The 19,601-nt window shown below is 42.1% G+C and overlaps 3 protein-coding genes across 4 annotated transcripts; 1 reads left to right on the top strand and 2 right to left on the bottom strand.

Annotated features, from left to right (window-relative positions):
* The first annotated feature begins 84 nt into the window (after positions 1-84).
* zc3h14 (zinc finger CCCH-type containing 14) lies at positions 85-6,134 on the top strand. 2 transcript variants are annotated; one of them, XM_053641291.1, is made up of 17 exons: positions 85-264; positions 1,264-1,306; positions 1,399-1,513; positions 1,848-1,888; positions 2,015-2,174; positions 2,392-2,680; positions 2,939-3,096; positions 3,421-3,521; positions 3,675-3,812; positions 3,973-4,044; positions 4,285-4,444; positions 4,535-4,719; positions 4,989-5,136; positions 5,237-5,373; positions 5,520-5,599; positions 5,754-5,860; positions 5,959-6,134. In XM_053641291.1, exons 1-17 carry the CDS (start codon positions 229-231, stop codon positions 5,960-5,962), a joined length of 1,974 nt encoding a protein of 657 aa, XP_053497266.1. In that variant the 5' UTR covers positions 85-228; the 3' UTR covers positions 5,963-6,134. The 2 variants fall into 2 exon arrangements, with proteins under 2 accessions (XP_053497266.1, XP_053497256.1); XM_053641281.1 differs by having other exon boundaries at positions 5,451-5,599.
* Positions 6,110-10,073, bottom strand: eif2b2 (eukaryotic translation initiation factor 2B, subunit 2 beta). Its single transcript, XM_053641450.1, has 8 exons — positions 9,482-10,073; positions 8,380-8,500; positions 8,036-8,187; positions 7,421-7,584; positions 7,202-7,297; positions 6,777-6,914; positions 6,623-6,689; positions 6,110-6,522 (listed from the first exon to the last, which is right to left on the bottom strand). The coding sequence occupies exons 1-8, from the start codon at positions 9,651-9,653 to the stop codon at positions 6,365-6,367; spliced, it is 1,068 nt and encodes a 355-aa protein (XP_053497425.1). The 5' UTR covers positions 9,654-10,073; the 3' UTR covers positions 6,110-6,364.
* A 692-nt stretch (positions 10,074-10,765) lies between these two features.
* On the bottom strand, positions 10,766-14,692 carry tmed10 (transmembrane p24 trafficking protein 10). Its single transcript, XM_053641613.1, has 5 exons — positions 14,466-14,692; positions 12,914-13,034; positions 12,674-12,747; positions 12,379-12,505; positions 10,766-11,921 (listed from the first exon to the last, which is right to left on the bottom strand). Exons 1-5 carry the CDS (start codon positions 14,661-14,663, stop codon positions 11,800-11,802), a joined length of 642 nt encoding a protein of 213 aa, XP_053497588.1. The 5' UTR covers positions 14,664-14,692; the 3' UTR covers positions 10,766-11,799.
* Positions 14,693-19,601: the final 4,909 nt, after the last annotated feature.

Here is a 19,601-nt window from a genome sequence, read left to right as displayed (position 1 = left end):
AACACGGTACACCAGCGCCAGCTAGCGGCCTGGAGGATAACGCGGTGTGTCATCACGCGAGTGAACGACTGCTTCGCCCGTGCGCATGCGCAGTGTTGATACCGAAGCCCTAGCTAGCAATAAGAGGACCCAGTCAAGAACTGTTAAAAAAAGAAACAGCAATTTAATACTGTTAATTAATCCATGTGGTAATTTTGAAGTGGTGAACGCAAGCCGAGACGGTAAAAGATGGAAATCGGGACGGAGATCAGCAAGAAAATTCGGGTAATTGAAATATGCGGCTAAACCTGTGTGCTTAGCATAGCTTAGCTTAGCTTAAATTCGCTAGCTAGCTCGGTCAGCTGTGGTGTTCTTAGCGTTGTGTGTAATAGCATTATCAGATTTCTTTATCATCAGATTAGTACTGGTTTTTATGCTTTTTTTGATAATTTATAAATTTCAGGGTGAAGTACTTAGTTTTGTCGTTCACATTTTTAATGTAAATAATAATATGCTAATTCATTGAAACTCATGCTAGCTCTTTAGTGGTGTGTGTGTGTGTTGTGGTGGTGTCGCTCTAACACAGTTGTCGTGACAGCTCTTTAGTTCAAAAACACACTCTTCACGAGGTGTAAATGTGTGTGTTGGAGCAGGAAAGAGCACTGGTGTAAACCTTCAAATATCCGAGAGAGAGAGTTAGTTAGTTAGAGAGAGAGAGAGTTAGTTAGTTAGTTAGTTAGAGAGAGAGAGAGAGAGAGAGTTAGTTAGAGAGAGAGAGAGAGAGAGTTAGTTAGAGAGAGAGAGAGAGAGAGAGAGTTAGTTAGAGAGAGAGAGAGAGAGAGAGTTAGTGAGAGAGAGAGAGTTAGTGAGAGAGAGAGAGAGAGAGAGTTAGTTAGAGAGAGAGAGAGAGAGAGAGAGAGTGGGAGTTAGAGAGAGAGCGCGAGAGAGTTGTGTGTTTAAGCCTGTGTAAAGAACGGATATACCAGCATTCAAATGATTCTGCTCAGCACTACTTATATAATTTAAAATATGTAAACATCAGATGTATATCAATTTATGTATCAGTGTCGCCTAAGAAAAATCAGCTGAGGGAAATAAATAAAAATAAATATGAAATTCAGACTTGAAGTTCAAGTCTGGTTTATGTGCTTTGAACACACTATAACAGTACACACTCATTAATATTTACTATACGCTCATCAATATGCACCAAACCCTCATTAATATTCACTTTAAGTTCTGTGTGTGTGTTTGTTTGTTTGTTTGTTTGTTTGTTTGTTTCAGGCGGCCATTAAAGGGAAGCTGCAGGAGTTGGGGGCGTATGTGGGTAAGCTCTTTACATACACTGTGTATTCGTTGATGGTGTGTGTGTGTGTGTGTGTGTGTGTGTGTGTGTGTAATGGTGTGTTTTTATCCCAGATGAGGAACTTCCTGACTACATCATGGTGATGGTGGCCAATAAGAAGAACGCTCAGCAAATGGCTGATGATCTCTCACTGTTTCTGGGCAACAACACCATCAAGTTCACTGTGTGGTACGACAACAGCTACACAAGTACACACAGCTACACAACAATTACACACAGCTACACAAGAACTACACCATCAAGTTCACAGTGTGGTACGACAACAGCTACACAAGTACACACAGCTACACAACAATTACACACAGCTACACAAGAACTACACCATCAAGTTCACAGTGTGGTAACACATCTACTACAACACTATACACCTACACTACTAATTTAGATGCTTTTGTACTTTGGTGTTGAATTTTTCCAGAGAGAATTCACAGTGCATCAAAACATTGATTATTTCTCCATCACTGATAGTCCCAGGTGTGATGTGTGTGATTGTGTGTTACAGGTTACATGGAGTGCTGGAGAAGCTCAGATCAACTGCAGTGGGTACGACACACACACACACACACACACACACACACACACACAGTGTAAGTACATCGTTTTTTATAGTTTATATAAACCCATCATCACTCTGAGTAAAATCCTCTTTATTTTCTGTTCTGTGTTCAGAGCCCGCCTCTCTCCGCCCTAAACTCCTCCCCTCTGATCCCAGCACGTCCAGTCGGGACGAGCACAAAGGGGAGGAGCCTCGGGCTCTCTCCGTGTCCAGCTCACGCTCTGATAGGTTAGAAGGACGGGTGTCTAGCTCCGCCCATGAGCACCATGGCAGGTATTTATATGACTGAGGGGTTTTATGTGTGTGTGTGTGTATACGCCCACACACACACACACACACACACACACACACATGCTAACACACACACGTTAACAAATGTGCATAAAGAAAGAGAAATACTTGAAAGAGATTTTGTAGAATACATACACAGCTAAGGGAAGGAATTCAGTATGTGTGTGTGTGTGTGTGTGCGCGCGCGTGTGTGTTTCAGGAGAACGTCCTCTGACCGCTCCTCCTCCAGACTGACCTCCACAGTGAAGCCTCTGCTTGAACACTCGGCCGAAGCCGTCATCGACATCAAACCCGACCTGGAGGACGATGACCTCATCACCAACGATCCCAGGGTCGTGCCGTCCGGGAAGCCCCGCCCCTTAGTCAGCCGTTCGTCCAATCGTGGTTCTGGAAGAACAGAGGAGAGTTACAGGTCGTCCGAGGTCATGAGAGGTCAGGAAAGGTCGAGCTCTATTTATGGGCGGAGCTACAGAGAGGGACACAGTAAGGTGAGGAGTTCCACATGGTTAATTATTATTAAATATTATAATTACGTTGTTAAATATTCATGCGGTTTATGCTGATTAGGCACATGTGTTTATCCAACCATCATTTTTGTTTTGTTCTGACAAAATAATATTTTTTTTAAATCAGAAGAAGAAAAAAAGATGCTGGTTTGATCAATGTAGATCTGTTTTTGTTTTATTTGTGCATGCATGTTGTTATTTTCTCACCGTATCACCGTACCTCCCCCGATCTCACCGCAGGACGAATTCTCCCGGAAAAGGAAAGCTCCCGTGGCGAGCTCTGTGGTTCGGATTCAGAAAGGTCATGGGCGCCTTTACGAGAGCGAGGAGGACGAGGAGGACGAGGAAGATTACGGCATGCCGAGTCGAGTTTCCCTCCCACCAAAACCGGAGCGCAAGTCTGTTTCAACTTTCCCTTAATTACGTCTTTCGTCATCATAATAATAATAATAAGGAGAAGAAGCATACTTCTAAGAATAAGAATACTAAGAATTAAGTATTAATAATAATAATAATAATATCATTATTATTATTATTATTATTATTATTATTATTATAATTACTTACAGGAAGTGATCAGGAAAAAATGAATAGTTTACTCCTACAGTGTGTTATCTCTGATTTATTAGGATGTAGTAGAGTTCAGGTTTAGCATACGTATCTTAAGGTGTGTGTGTGTGTGTGTGTGTGTGTGTGTGTGTGTGTGTGTTGTGTCTCTACAGACCATCTCTGCCTCCAGCGAAACAGGCCAATAAAAATTTAATCCTGAAGGCTATTTCTGAGGCTCAGGACTCCATCAGCAAAACCACAGCTGTGTACACCAGTGAGTCTCTCACTCTCACTCTCACACACACACAAAAAGCACACATTCTTCCAGGACAATCAGCACTGCTCATTTATAATCTCACTGAGGTGTTTTTTTGTTTGTTTGTTTGTTTGTTTGTTTGTTTTTGTTTGTGTTTGTTTGGGCACACAGTCCCCCAGCGACAGACGGTTCCCGTGGCACCACGAACACGCTCAGCGAGCGACGAGATGAGCAGAGCTGCCATCCGATTGGTCCAAGAGCACCTGCACGAGCTCCTCCCACAGGAAGCACATCACACCCGCCCAAACGGTGAGACTCCGCCTCTTAAAGGGACGGCACATCAAAATCATAACTTACATTAAAGTGGATTGATCTGATGATGTGAGAGATGAAGAAGGTTTTTTCTTTCTCATCCCTCTCTCTCTCTCTCTCTCTCTCTCTCTCACGCTGTCACACTCTCTCTTTTCAGTCCCTTCTCGCTCTCTGGCCTCTCGACTGCAGCAGGATCTTCCAGATGATGAGAACAGAGAGCAGCAGTTTGGTAAGATTTAACTCTTCTCTCTCTCTCTCACACACACACACACAAACACACACTCACTCAGTTCAGTGAGTATTATTTAGTGTTTTCTTATGTCACAGGAAGTACGAAATTGTACATTAAAGGTGTGACGACAACAATAATAATAATAATAATATAGCATGTAAAATATATTGTGATGTCATGATGGGCACACCCTGATTATCGCATATACATCACTTCCTGTTTGCGGTCGGTGTTCAGAGCTGCAGCTGTTGGAGACATCGAGACTGAAGACTCTGGACACTCGCTCCTTCATCATGAGAAAACCAGAGCTGGAACAGAATCCACCAATCAGGAACAGGCTGGACACTGTCAATCAGGAGGAGGCCACGCCCACCACTCCACGCACAGTGCAGGCCAGGTGAGGCTTCTTACATTAGTTCTACGTTACATTCATAACAGGTGCGAGAGTGATGATGATGATGAAGATATTCCGTGTGTCCTTCCTCAGAGAAAAACCCGAGTGCAGTCCGAAGTTCATCGTGACGTTAGATGGAGTGCCGAGTCCTCTCGCCAGTCTCACTGAACACGACATGGACACTGACCACGCCCCCAGCTCCATGACCGTGGACCCCTCAGCTGACCACAGGACGAAACCAGTGCAAATCAGCATGACCTCTGACCTCTTGTTTGATGGTGAGGGGACACTCTCTCTCACACACACACACACACACACACACACACACACACACACACACACACACTAAAACTAAAACTGGGCTGGACTGACAGTTAAACCTACACAGTACTCTGTGTGTGTGTGTGTGTGTGTGTGTGTGTGTGTGTGTGTGTGTGTGTGTCATCCTTCTTTTTTTTCATCCCCTCTCTCTTGCTGTCTGTCATATCTCTCTCTGTCTCTCTCTTTCATATCTCTCATATCTCTCTCTCACTGCTGTCTCTCTCAGATGAAGGAATGATGATAGAGGGAGAGGAACAGATGGAGGAGGAAACGGCGAAGGTGAAGAGACAGAAGGTTCTAGAGCGCTGCAGGTTCTGGCCGGCATGTAAGAGCGGAGACGAGTGTGTGTATCACCATCCTAAAACACAGTGCAGGTATGTATACACACACACACACACACAGGATAGAGCTGGTGATTTTCTATAAGCAATGTGTGTGTATAACGTGTGTGTGTGTGTGTGTGTGTGTGTGTAGGACGTTTCCCAGCTGTGTGTATGGAGAGAAGTGTCTGTTCATCCATCCTAACTGTAAATACGACGGCAAGTGTTCCAAACCCGACTGTCCGTACACACACACCAGCCACAGAGCCCTGCTGCAGCCTCCCAAACCAGGTGTGTGTGTGTGTGTGTGTGTGTGTGTGTGCCCCCCTCCCAGTTCACAAAATATAAAAACAAATAATAATTTGCAGATTTGAAAAAACGCTGGACAGAGGCCACGCCCACAATAATTATTTTTACACATTGGTGTGTGTGTGTAGCTCCTCCTCCTCAGTCCAGCAGTGTGTGTCGTTTCTTCCCCGAGTGTAAGAGGACAGACTGTACCTTCTATCATCCTAAAGTAAGTTCATACTGTGTGTGTGTGATATGAGGTTTTATGTTGGTTTTGAGTTTTATATATATATATATATATATATATATATATATATATATATATATGTATGAATGTGAATTCAGTTAATGAATAAATTCGTGTGTGTGTGTGTGTGATGTAGCCGTGTCGCTTTGCGGCGCATTGTAACCGTACAGGATGCCCCTTCTACCACCCACCAGCCTCGGTCCCACCCAGACACGCCCTCAAGTGGACTAAAGCACAGGCCAGGTAACTCTCTCTCACACACACGCGCGCACACACTCTCTTACAGGTTTCTTCCATGCTGCTGTTGTAACTGGGGGAAACTTGTGTGTTTTGTCTCACAGCTGAAAAGGACGCTCGGCTCCGTCGCTCCACTGAACCTCAGGATCCTTCTTCTTCTTTTTTTTAAATTTTGATTTTCAATTCTATTTTTGAATGTGTTTAAAATAAATAAATAAAAAACAGCATTTTTTGTAGATTATAATTCATTACTGAATTAAAGATAACTTTCATTAAGCTCCATCTTCTCCACTCTAGGTTATTATTATTATTATTATTATTATTATTACTGCTGGTGTTTATAGACTTCATGAGAACTGTCCTAAGGTTTGCGCACAGGATATGACATCATCGATTAGCGTATCAGTCTGTCAGGCGTTCATAACAAAACGTGTCTATGACTAGGCCCTGATGACTATTACTCATGGGAAACACACACACACACGCAGGTAGTTTGAGTATGTAGTTTATTCAGAGCTCGTGGTCCTCGGGGTGGTACAGCTCGCTCATCAGGCGGTAGATGTAGGACGGCGCGTTTCCCCCGATGTTGGAGATGAAGAGTGTGATGAGCTCCGGGGGAACGTAATCAAACACGGGACAGTGAGCGTTCACCTTCGACAGGATCTCACCTGAGGGCAGAGCTCACGGTATTTAATATACTGTATATAACAAATATAAATGCCATCATTAGTCCTGGAGGAATCTGGAAGATCTGAGATGTTCTTGTACCTTCAGTGAAGGGCAGAACCTCGTGTGGAGAGACGAACTTGTGGAACGTGTCCTCCTCGTTCGGAAACTGAGGAGAGGAAATGAAAAAACGTAAACGTACGAGCGAGCGCGAGATGTTATGTCACGCCCCCATCGTCGTCGTCGTCATGGTTACCTGAGGTGAGAGTTTGAACATGGCCGCACACACGATGAGAGGAGTGGAGTGGTGTTTAGCGGCCAGCGCCAGGGTGTGTGTGCCGTTTACCGCTCGCAGTCCTCCGTTAGCCAGAACCGTCTGTGTGCCGATGATCACCTGATACACACACACACACACACACACATTATACACACAGAGTTCTTCCAGCTGGATTGAATTGACAAGAAATGAAAGGAAAAGATGAAACAAATTAAAAGGCATAAAACACAGTAAAGAAAAGGAAGAAAGAAAAAAGTTTAAGAGATTAAGGTGATTAATACGGACAAAACCTCCATCTTTAGTTATCTCTTTCTGTCTCTATATTTGTATGTAGCTATTTTCTGTCTGTCTCTGTTTCTCTCCCTCTTCCTCTGTCTGTCTCTCTCGATCTGTCTGTCTCTCACCTTGTTGACTCGAGACATGACGGCGAAAATGGCGGCGTCTGGAATGACGGTGGTCTCGATGCCGTCTCTCGACAGACTGGTGGCCATCTCATGACCCTGAGAACACACACACACACACACACACACACACACACACACACACACACACACACACACACAGAGTTCAGCACTGCAGCACTACACTACACAGCTGCAGCAGGGGATTGTGGGTAATGTTACCTGACAGAAAGGTGCACACTCGGCGACGATGACGTGGAACTTGCGTTTGCGAGCCGCGTCCTTCAGAAAAGCCTCGACGGTGCGCGAGCGTCCGATCGTCATGATCACCTCGTTAGAGTGAATGTGCTCCAGAGCCTGCATGGCTATGTTATCTGTAGTGCCCTCTACACACACACACACACACACACACACACACACACACACACACAGAGTACGCATTTATATCATTTCATATTAATGGAAAGAATCTATACATTTACTCTACATTACTATTATTTTACTGTATATTTATAAATTGAGTTATAAAGTGTATTTTAAGCTTTGTATTACTGAAATACATCCAATCAGTCCATCAATTTGGTCTAATCTACCTCCATCAGATCTACCTCTATAGGCTGAATCGTGGCCTGTTCAACCGTTTCAGCGGACTGACCCGTAAACACGATCAATCGCGAGTGATCGAGAGTGTGTCTGTGTGTATATGGGTATGTGTGTATGTGTGTGTCTGTGTCTGTGTATGTGTGTGTGTGTGTGTGTGTGTGTGTGTGTGTCTGTGTCTGTGTCTGTGTGTGTGTGTGTGTGTGTGTGTGTATGTGTGTGTGTGTATGTGTGTACCGAGCTCAGTCAGCAGCTCATTGATGGCCTCTATGACGTTTGCTTTAAGGGAGCTGAAGTGAGTTCTGAAGTTGTCTTCACTCGAGCCGCCGGACGTCAGCAGCTTGTGCAGGGACTCCTGCTGATCGGCTTCTTCACTGCTGCCCCGAGACCTGCGCACACACACACACACACACACACACACACACACACACAATACCCTAGAAGTTAACATATTACACTGAATAAATGGTGTGTAATCAAGAAGATGGCTCGTTTAGTGTGATACACGAGTGCTTATTTATCTGAAACCAGCTAAACTGGTGTGTGTGTGTGTGTGTGTGTACAGGACGCAGTGTATGTACCTGGCGTATTCCTCTCGGATGATCTTGAGCACTCGGCGGATCATGTTTCCGACGGTGGTCTCTGAGGGCTGAGCTGCAGTCATTCTCCTGCCCTCCTTACGTATGATCTCCATCAGGTCACCTACACACACACAAACACACACGCACACACACCATGATGGAGCTGTAACACATCCTTCAAAACGAGTTAGATATGAAAATGATGAACCGATAATTACCCTTACAGTGATGGTTTGGTTTGAAACAAAGATCTAAACTAGAGATCCACAGAGATGTTCTTCAACACCAAGATGGTAACAAGAGATTAATCAGTGGATTACATCTTCCTTTCAGTAATGTTTATTCTCCACTTCTGTACTGTAACTGTCCTTTTATAAACACTGTACACTGATCCTCTACCTGTACACTGAACCTCTACCTGTACACTGTACCTCTACCTGTACACTGATCCTCTACCTGTACACTGATCCTCTACCTGTACACTGATCCTCTACCTGTACACTGAACCTCTACCTGTACACTGATCCTCTACCTGTACACTGATCCTCTACCTGTACACTGAACCTCTACCTGTACACTGAACCTCTACCTGTACACTGATCCTCTACCTCTAATCCACCAGTGAAATGTTATTGTGTGTAATATATTGGAAATGAGGAGCTCAGAGTGGAGATCTGAGCCAATGCACTATACTGTACTAAACTATACAATATTATACAAATCAAGTACATTATACTATACCTCAGCTCTGAGCGTGATTGGACGAAACTAAGTGCCCCCCTGCATTAGTCTTGACCTCCCTACAGTACAGTGTGAATTTAGTGAAAATCAGAGAACTCTACCCTTTACCTCTGACACTGGAGACTCCTTCTTTAAATGTTAAATAAACGTCTCCTTACTTTAAGAAAACGTCTCCATAAGAAGGATTATTTTTAATCCATTTAAGTAGGATACTGCGAATGAGCCGTTACTATAGAAACAATAAAGTATTGACCGAGAGCATTAATAGAAACCTGCAGCTGCGCTACTGTCAGAAATCTAACCAACACCTCCTGACCAATCAGAGCGGAGGATGAAAGAGCGGTTAGAGTAATGAACAGACCGGCGCTGCTCCAGCGGGCCTGAGCGGTGATCCTCCGGAGTAAAGCCGCGGTGTCTCTCGCTGTCTCCGCCGAGCCGCGCATTGATCCGCAGCCGCTGCCGCTGCGCTTCAACTCGGCCAGAAACGCCTCAATCCGCTCCGACAGATCCGTCTCCTTATCCGCTCCCGGCATTCTCACTGATCACTGATCACTAATCACACCCTGGAATAACACTCCGAGAGAGACGACAGTCTGATCACACACTCATGTGTACAGAAACAATGAAAGCTACTTCCGGTCGCCTTATGACAGATATTTCACATTAAAAGTTCGGGGAGGGAAAAAAAAAACATGTTTATGAATATTAATAGAAGAAAATACAGTTAAAACATAAACCTCAACTACTGCATTTAACTCAACACCATTAATTACTTCGGATTTTAAACTAAGGAAACTAAAAATGGGGATTAAATCTTATAGGGAGGAAGAATGAATGAAAGAAAGTAAGCCTGTGTACAGAAAGTGCGTTAAACTAGCATCAGTAATTAGCCTCAATTCACTTCCGCCCAAAGTATGACAAATATTTCAAATTAAAAGTTCGGGATTATTCAATACGAAAAGCAACTACTTTATTTTACTCAACACAATAATTTAGTGTTTCTGGAAATTAATGAACAAAAAGAAAACTCTAAACGGGAACTGGACAGAGAAGGAAAGACAGAAAGAAACCCTGATGACAGACCTATATACAGAAACAACGTGAAGCTAGCAACAACTACTACATCACTTCCGGTCTCATTAGCGCTACTTTTTTTTTTTTAATGACAATTAAAAATATGAATATAAAAATACAGCAAAAATCATCTACATATAACTCATCAATAACAGGGTTACACATAACAAATTATGTAAGCACTTTATTTTACTGAATAATTCGTTTGTCTGAAAATAAACAAAAAAATCAAAATGGGAATGTAGGAGTAAAGAAAGAATAGACGAAAGATAAAAGACAGTAAAGAAAGAATGATTGAAATATTAATAGATTAATATAGATTTATGTAATAGATAGATAGTGTGAAGCTGGCCACTGATACCTCCCTGACTTCCGGTCGCGTGAAGACAAATATTTCAAAATAAGAGGCCCTAGGGTCCGGATTCAGGTGTCTGCTAATAATCTGGATTAAAAGGAATTTCAACAAGATTACGACCCAAGGGAAGGTTTAACCAAAAGATCAATAATGTTCAATTCAATTAATAACACACCACCTGACGGTATTTTTAAAAAAAAATCTAACTCAGAACTGTTTTAAGTAACAAAGTTTATTGAAGGACAATCCAGCTTTAATCATGAAAACCAACTGCCACAGAATCAATAAACCACCAGTGAACAATCATCTACTGACTGAAAAAATGATAATAATAATAATAATAATAATATTAAAATCAAATTATCCATTACCCTCTAATGAGCTCCACCAGAAACATCAAATCAAACACAAACCAGAGTTAATGAGAGGAGAACCTGGAGAACCAGGAGAACCAAATCAGGAGATCAAATAACTTTCCTCTGTGTAACAAAAAAAACTAATGAAAGTAGAAAAGGGGTGAGTGATACGCGAATATCATCTCATAATGACATTACAACATGTTTCACAAAACACTGATATCATAACGTTTCTGTTTTTGGGGCGAGATTCTCCAACAACGTTCCACGCTTATTACTGAAGAGATGTGTTTATGAGAAGAAAAAAATTAATCGTGTTAAAAATGGACCTCCAGCCGACTGTAAAAGTCCTGAAGATACTTTCAGCATTCAGGAAAATTACTAATCACCGTATCAACATCAGTTTCTTCAGTATAATATCAAATAATATCATTAACGTATAGGTAGAGAGAGAGTTGAAAGGGGCGGAGCTTATGTATAATATTCTGTATCACAAAAAAAAAAAAAAAGAGACAGACGTACAAAAAATTTGCCACTCTTCCAAAAAAAAAAAAAGGATGCGTTCTTCAGACAGGAAAGGAGTGACACTCGGGGGTGTGTGAGATTAAAAATAATAATAATTAAAATGTAAATAAGTGACTAAACATGTCATTTTATTATTAATTGGGTTTGTAGCAAAAACATGACAGTGGAATATGAACATGGCCGCCGTGCCAGCTCCTGATGAACACTCGCGCACACACTCGCGCACAGGCACACACACATTCGCACGTGCACACCCTAGCAATGTGAAACTGGGAAATTAAAAAACCGTGTAATGGTGTAATATGGAGCTGGGGGCAGGGCTTCCCAGTGTGTGATTGGCGGTTCTGGTTATTGTTGTTTTTGTTTTTTTTACTCGATGAGCTTCTTGGCTTTGAAGAAGCGGCGCAGGTAGAAGACCTGCCACGTGGCCAAACCAATCAGACAACACATGGAGAACACGCTGAAGTACAGCACACGCGTGTTCGTCGACTCTGCAGGAGAGAGGGAGAGAAAATAAATATTTCAAGTGTTACAACAGTGAAAGTGTCATTAAAGTACATATAAAGTATGTGCAAAAAGATTCAAAATAATAAACTTCACTTCACAGATCTGTATTTTAAGGAAAAGATGTAAAGAATTAAAGAAACAAACAAAAAGGAAAGAACACAAGAAGTAAAGAAAGAAAGAAGTAAAGTCATGATGAGAGGTATTTCATGAAATTATTCATCAGGACATTGATATTGTGCTTGCTCCAGAGAGCTGAGGGGCAGAGCTTAAGTGTGCATCCGTGTGTGTGCGTGTGTGTGTGAGATGAGTTAGAGATGTACTACTTTCTGCACCATGTTGACTTCAGACAGGAAAACACTTTATAAAGAGAGTGACATAATCCCCTTCCTGGTCATGTGACCTCCAGCACCATGGTAACGGTGCGTGTTGAGGTTCTCTCACCGTTGGTGTCCCTCATCTCCTCCTCCCTCTTCTTCATGTAGGCGAAGTCATTAACGATGGACTCGGAGAGATCCTCCAGACGCCTCAGCTCCACCTCCAGGGGCTTCAACTTCTCCACCTTCGCAATCTGAAACACACACACGTACGTGCGCGCACACACACACACAAACACTTCAGATTAATGTGTAACGGCTGGTGAAGGTGACAGTTGTAGTTAAATTATGGTCGTGTTTTATTATAAATGTGTAATTATTTAGAGAGATTTGTAAATGAAAAGGAAGGAAAGAACACAAACCTCCTCATAGTTTTTAGCCTCCACTCCATGTTTCATATCCAGATTAACGAGCTGATCAGGAACTCGCCCTATAGCTAGAGAGAGAGAGAGAGAGAGAGAGAGAGAGAGAGAGAGAGAACGGTACATGATTTTAAGCAGTTCAAGATATTTTATACACTTTTTATGACTTTTTCTATTTTATTGACTCATGATCATTTCTAACATTTATTATTTATTGTTGTTATAAATATCACCACTCACCCATCTGTGACTTGCTCTCGAAGCAGACCTCAAACATGTCGTAGTCCTCAGTGGTGAAGGCAAACTTGCCCTTCGTGGCGTCCTCTTTGGAGTACAGGATGTGACCGGACGAGTCTGTGATCTAAAACAACAACAACCTCATGTAACTACATCACAACAATCACCTGACCCCCTAATCCTGACCCCCCCCCTAATCCTGAACCCCCTGCACCTGACCCCTCCCCCATCCTGAACCCCCTGCACCTGCCCCCCCCCCCAATCCTGACCGTGGTGTCAGCGTCAGTATTAAACCTGACTGATTCAGCACATCAAAACTGATCACTCAGAGACGAGGTGCAAATGAAGTGAGCAGCTTTATACGGTGTACAACACCAGGGGGCGCCACACACACACACACACACACCATCACACTGTACGTTACACACACACACACACACACACTCTCTCTCATACACACACCATCACACTGTACATGTTATACACACACACACATCATAACACACACTATCTGCAATATCTCAGTCATCAACATCTGATTAATGAAAATTAATGAATACTAATTCAAATTAAAAAGGTCACATGACCAGATCTGAACCAATCGTGTCACACTATAGGTTCACTTAATTTTTTTTTTCTATGATATGATTTAAACTCCTACAGAGGAGAAGTGCTGTGATAATATCACCGTGTTTAATCAGATTAAAGAGGATTAGCTGTGTATAGGGTAATGAGAGGGAACGCTGGTACAAATCATGATCATAAACTAAAAAAATTAAATAAATTAAAAGTCTTGTTTTTATGCACGAGACTGATCTCTAAACATCATGCAATCAAAATGTTTATTTATATATGAATATTGATATCTGTATCTGTGTATTAGTGATGTCTAGCTATTCATGTTTATTTATTTATGCAGATTATACAATGTTCCACATAATATATTTAAATAACAAAATGCATTTGAACCATATTTAATATACATAAATAAAAACAGTGCATTATTATTATTTATTATTTTTAACATTTATAGCTACTACTACTAGTAATATCAGGATTAATATTTTATCTTTATTTTTTGTTGATGTATTTTATTTTTATTGATGTAGTATTATTAATATTATTATTATTATTGTGTGCGAACGTGAACAGCTGTTTCTGTCGCGCGACCAACCCGGAAGCGCCGTGTATCATAATTTTAATCAACTAACTCAGTTTGCTCAAAACATTATTCATTAAAATTTATTATAACAACATTATAAATTAACAATAACCTTTAGAGACGTTGAAATCCGCGCACGCGGAATCTCTGACAGTTTATCAACTGAACTGGTTTAAAAACTTTGTTTCTAATCCGAGCTAAAGTAAATAAAGTCACTGTAATAAATAAAAACAAATCAACTAAATCAGTATTTTTATGAATATTTTAGTTCCGGTGTTTAAAACTACTTAACGTGTCAGTTAAAGAATCCGATTGTTTGCGCTGACGTCGCCTTGTAATTAGCAATAGCATTAGCATTAGCATTAGCATTAGCGTTAGCAGACTGAGTCCCACCTTCAGGTTCACTTTGCTGTTAGCCTGCTCGCTGATCTCGTACTCCCCGGTCACCAGGATGTCTTTATGGATCTCCTCCTTCAGACATTTCCGCGTCCTGATCGGCAGAAAGAACGAAATTGAAGCCACGGACTGAAAAATGACCGGCAGCAGGATGAAGACACGGAACCGAGCCATGGCTGCTTCAGGCCGAATCATCCACACAGACAGGCGGCTCACAGCGCATGCGCGTCGGTCTTACGCAGGCGTACGCGGAAGTAATACTGGTAAGATAGTGCGCATGCGCGGTGCGGATGTCCCTGTGATGTCGCCGCTTTCAGCTCAGGAGGACACAGCGGTGGTCATAGTGATGATGTGGTACATAGAATTTTCTAGAAAGGACAAAGTTGCTCTAAAGATTTCAAACATAAAACTTTAGACTTTCAACAATGATATCAGATTTTAAACACAGTAAAATCTCTGGTGTTGAATTAACACCAGAGTGTTCGTGTCCAGTGGATTTATATAAACACTGTAGGGTGTAATTTCAGCACTCTGGGTGTTAAATCAGCACTGGGGATTTTACTGTGAATTTAAACTATACACAACTGCACTATTTGACCATGTAGTACACAGTTATTTATAATCACACTATCCGGTGTTAACCAGATGAGGACGGTTCCCTTTTGAGTCTGGTTCCTCTCGAGGTTTCTTCCTCATATCGTCTCAGGGAGTTTTTCCTCACCACCGTCACCACTGACTGCTCATTACGGGTAAATTCATACATTTAAAATCTATATCCTGAATTTATATATTTCTGTAAAGCTGCTCTGGGACAATGTCCACTGTTAAACACGCTGTACAAATAAAATGTAATTGAACTGAGTTTGTAAAAATATCAAGGCTATTACAAATGACATATTTTAGCCATAATACTCAAAGCCATTATTTTCTATCATGTTTAGTACCTTTTATAAGGTATGTAAAAAAAAATAACACGTGACAGACTGTATAGTTATACGAAAATAATTTACACCGTGGTAGAATTTTTCCATTTACATATGTCGACCGCAGCCATTTGCCAACAATTATAATGTTTGTTTTGTTAATAAACGACATGTAGGTCATTGTAAAGGGGTGCACGGTGGCTTAGTGGTTAGCACGTTCACATATATATACGTTCACCTCACACCTCCAGGGTCCGGGGTTCGAGTCCCGCCGGGGCCCTGTGTGTGTGGAGTTTGCATGTTCTCCCCGTGCTGCAGGGGTTTCCTCCGGGTACTCCGGTTTCCTCCCCCAGTCCAAAGACATGCATCCCTAGTCCAAAGTAGGCTGATTGGCGTGTCTAAAGTGTCTGTAGTGTATGAATGGGTGTGTGAGTGTGTATGTGATTGTGCCCTGTGATGGATTGGCACCCTGTCCAGGGTGTACCCCGCCTTGTGCCCCATGCTCCCTGGGATAGACTCCAGGTTCCCCGTGACCGTGAAAAGGAGTAAGTGGTAGAAGATTCAAGAATTCAACTGCGCTGTGGTATACTAATAATGAGCTATAATAATGATGAAGTATAATAAGGATGAAGTAAAAGATGCATTGGTGCTGGTATATAAAGGTCTAATTGAGAGAATTTTTCGGTGTAAAGAATCGGAAGAACAACTGTTCGGGATTGTCAACACGGCAGAGACGATTCAAGTGAAAGCAGAACAGAGATAGCTGTCTGTCATTTATGAGGTTTTTAGCATGCAGAAAGCTGAGCAGAACCTGAGAGATCATTCCCATCCTCTTTTATTGCATTGAACACACTTCCCTCTAGGGGGCGATATAGGGTTCCTATAACTGCACAGAATATTGTTCAGCCATCAAACGTCTGCGTCAGGGTGGGAGTGTTCTTCACAATTCCTTTTTCTGGAATTTTATCCTGGAATTTTCTATCAGGAATTCAAGCGATTGCTGTCTCCTGGAGGATGAATGATATCTGGTCCTCACCATCCATCTCCCTGAAGATCAAGCGCCGCATGTTTACCTTAAGCAAGCATCAAGAAGAAGGTGGAAGAGAGGTTATGCAGGATCCTTAAGCTCCGATATTATGATCATATCACCAACGAAGAGGTGCTACGAAGGAGTTGAATGTACAGTACAAGCTCCACCTCATCGTTGCTCACAAGGAGACTCCGACCGGCTGGTCACGGCCTCCGAACGGAGAACCATCACATCTCCAAGAGCGCAGTGAAACCAAACGCCAACGAGGAGAAGAAACACGTAGAGAAGAACGTTCGTCAAAGACCTGCGCCTTGAGACCCTGCCTGATATCTACGTCTAAATCTAGGTCTAAGTCACAGATTGGCTGCAGTTTTGGCATGGAGCATGGAGTGATCCTTCGAATACAGGACGAGTCGTCAGAGATTTTGAGAATTTTCCTGGACGTAATGAAGTACAAGTCTAAACGGAGAATATCTCCTGTTGTGTACTAGTGTCCATGACAGTAAGAGACAGCTCCAAACACCACTTTAAGAATTAGAGGCAGTTAAATCTAGACCAAATCGGGCTGTGAGAGTGTTCACAATTATAACGTTTATTACACTGTAGTAATCTGTTACATCATTATTATTGAATAAAAAGCAGGGAATGAGAGGTGAGTTATGTAACGCGTGATGAATCTGGTCGTGTTTCCTTGGCGAGTCTGATCCTCGGTCTCCTCCTCAGAGCTGCAGGAAGCGACGCAGGTTTGTCGTCACGCAGCGCTAATCTTACTGCTGCTGATGCTGAAGCTGCTGTTAAAGCGAGCACCTGCTATTTCTGCACGCCGCTGCATCTCCCCCGGGGTCGACCAGGGGTATTAATAGAGGATCCAGGCTGTACGTCACGACTCACGCAGCGTGGTCCGCTGCCTCCTGTGTGTGTGTGTGTTTCATTTTTGCTTCTGTTTCTTTTCCCCTTTTCTCTAGCAGGAGTTTATTTTGGTCTGTAGTCCAGCAGCACTCCGGTCCTCTCGCTCCTCAGTGTTATACCCTCAAACCACTCATCACCGTCTCTCTGTTTCCGTTTTGATTCTCCTCAAAATCTATACCTTTCACTTTCTCTTCTCCTTCACACCCCGTCCTGTACCTACCCCTAAAACTGTACACTCGCTTCTAAACAACACACACTCATCATAACAAAACGTGTGAGTCTGTTTTTTCAGCATGTGACACGCTGAAGGGAGTTTATGGTTTAATCCTGGAGACATTTATCACATTATCTTAGCGTTTTCAGTGTGTTTTAGCTTCATCGTTACACTGTAAAAGCTATAACGCTATAATACTATCCTTACAGCTAACTGTAATAGCTATAACATTATAGTAAACATGCTAACTATGACTATAACCTAATAATACCTAGCATTATAATAATTAGGCTAACTAGCGTAACTAGCAACTAGCATTAAGGCATTATAGCAGTACTGCGACTAGCATTAAAGTCATACTGGAGTAGCTATAACGTTATAATAAACAAACAGGCTCATCACAGTCTAGCATTATAGTAAACAGGCTAACTATAATAGCTAAAACACTACAACAACTAGCATTGTAGTAAGCAGGCAGTAGTAATAATAACTAGCATTATAACATTCTTTTGACTAGCATTACAGTAAACATGCTAACTGTAATAGCTATAACATTATAGTATCCACGCTAACTACGATGCCTGTAACCTAATAATAACGAGCGTTATAGTCATTAGGCTACAATAACTAGTGATTAGCATTATAGTAAACATGCTAAACACAAACTAGCATTAAAATGAGGTAATCAAATTCATTTAGCTTAAAGAACAAACGCCAAAATATACAGAAAGCAAAATAAAAAAAAAGTGATACAATAATTACTAAAGTGAAAAATGCTAAACTGCTGAGGAGTTTGAAACTGGTCACAACCTGATAAACACACACACACACACACACACACACATTATGTACTAGCTTTCTCTCGCTCTCGTCATGTTCTTATCTCTTTTCCTCATTAGGGTGATATGATCTGCGCTGTGATTGGTGGATTCGGTGAGGTGTTGTGCAACCCCCTGAAGGCATCTGTCAGCGTACATGGAGGAAGGAAGTGAGCGAAGCAGATTGTTGTCGCGTCACTGTGCCATAACTTGCACATGCAACTGAACCATTTCTCTTTATGGTGTTATTGTGTAATCTGCACTAATAGGAAGTTATAGCAAAACTTATCACTGATCTCTACACACTCTCGAGTCTTTAATACATTAAAATACAGTAGACATTCTCGCTAATACGCTTCTCTGCTGCGATAAATCAAACACAGTATAAACAGAAGCTGTAACATTGCTTAGCTAACACTGTGAATCGTGCGATATCTGGGAGTCTGAAGGTTAACATCTACACCGATCAGCCTGAACATTAAAACCACCTGCCTAATACTGTGTACATCCTTCTCTACTTGTGCCACTGAAACAGCTCTGAGGCGTCGAGGCGTGGACTCCACAACACCTCTGAAGGTGTGCTGTATCTGACACCAAGACGTTAGCATCAGATCCTTTGAGTCCTGTAAGTTGTGAGGTCGGGTCTCCGTGGATCAGACTTGTTTGTCCGGAACATCTCACAGACGCTCGATCGGATTGAGGTTTTGGGAATTTCGAGGCAACACCTTGAACTCTTTGTCATGTTCCTCAAACCGTTCCTGAACAATTTTTGCAGTGTGTCAGGGAGCGTTATCCTGCTGAAAGAGGACACTGATATTAGGGAACACCGTTGCTATGAAGGTGTGTACTTGGTCTGAAACAGTGTTTATTTAGGTTCGCCCATTTTTCCTGCTTCCAACACGTCAACTTCGAAAACTGACTGTTCACTTACTCCCCAATACGATATATCCCACCCCTTGACAGGCGCCATGCTAACGTGTGAAATGTGAAAAGTGTGTTTTTACTTGTTAATGTGTTTACTGTAATTCTAGTTTAGCACTGTGTAACTTTTCATATCTGCTCGTTTCTTTTCTAATCAGAAAGCTTTAGAGGAAAACGTGTCCAGACGAATTTCTCATGAAGAGTTCTCAGTCTCGCTTTTCCTTCCGCTGAAGTCAGGAGCCGTGGAGAAGGTGAGTATCGAGCGGAAAGGGAGAGAGAAATTCCAGAGCGAGTGGTGACAAAAAAAAATAAATCAAC

Source organism: Ictalurus furcatus, chromosome 2 (assembly GCF_023375685.1).
Source record: "Ictalurus furcatus strain D&B chromosome 2, Billie_1.0, whole genome shotgun sequence".
Classification (NCBI taxonomy): Eukaryota; Metazoa; Chordata; class Actinopteri; order Siluriformes; family Ictaluridae; genus Ictalurus; species Ictalurus furcatus.
The sequence above is the reverse complement of the archived record's forward strand: the minus strand, read 5'-3'. Positions and strand labels throughout refer to the sequence as shown.

Excerpts from the sequence above, each read along its gene's own strand:
- zc3h14 (XM_053641281.1), top strand. The coding sequence starts at position 229 with ATGGAAATCGGGACGGAGATCAGCAAGAAAATTCGG. Across the intron at positions 3,522-3,674 it reads AACCACAGCTGTGTACACCA|TCCCCCAGCGACAGACGGTT; the intron begins GTGAGTCTCTCA and ends TTGGGCACACAG. Across the intron at positions 4,045-4,284 it reads GAACAGAGAGCAGCAGTTTG|AGCTGCAGCTGTTGGAGACA; the intron begins GTAAGATTTAAC and ends GTCGGTGTTCAG.
- eif2b2 (XM_053641450.1), bottom strand. The coding sequence starts at position 9,653 with ATGCCGGGAGCGGATAAGGAGACGGATCTGTCGGAGCGGATTGAGGCG. Across the intron at positions 8,501-9,481 it reads GGCCCGCTGGAGCAGCGCCG|GTGACCTGATGGAGATCATA; the intron begins GTCTGTTCATTA and ends GTGTGTGTGTAG. Across the intron at positions 6,915-7,201 it reads TCATGTCTCGAGTCAACAAG|GTGATCATCGGCACACAGAC; the intron begins GTGAGAGACAGA and ends TGTGTGTATCAG.
- tmed10 (XM_053641613.1), bottom strand. The coding sequence starts at position 14,663 with ATGATTCGGCCTGAAGCAGCCATGGCTCGGTTCCGTGTCTTCATCCTG. Across the intron at positions 12,748-12,913 it reads CGAGAGCAAGTCACAGATGG|CTATAGGGCGAGTTCCTGAT; the intron begins GTGAGTGGTGAT and ends CTCTCTCTCTAG. Across the intron at positions 12,506-12,673 it reads AGGCTAAAAACTATGAGGAG|ATTGCGAAGGTGGAGAAGTT; the intron begins GTTTGTGTTCTT and ends TGTGTGTTTCAG.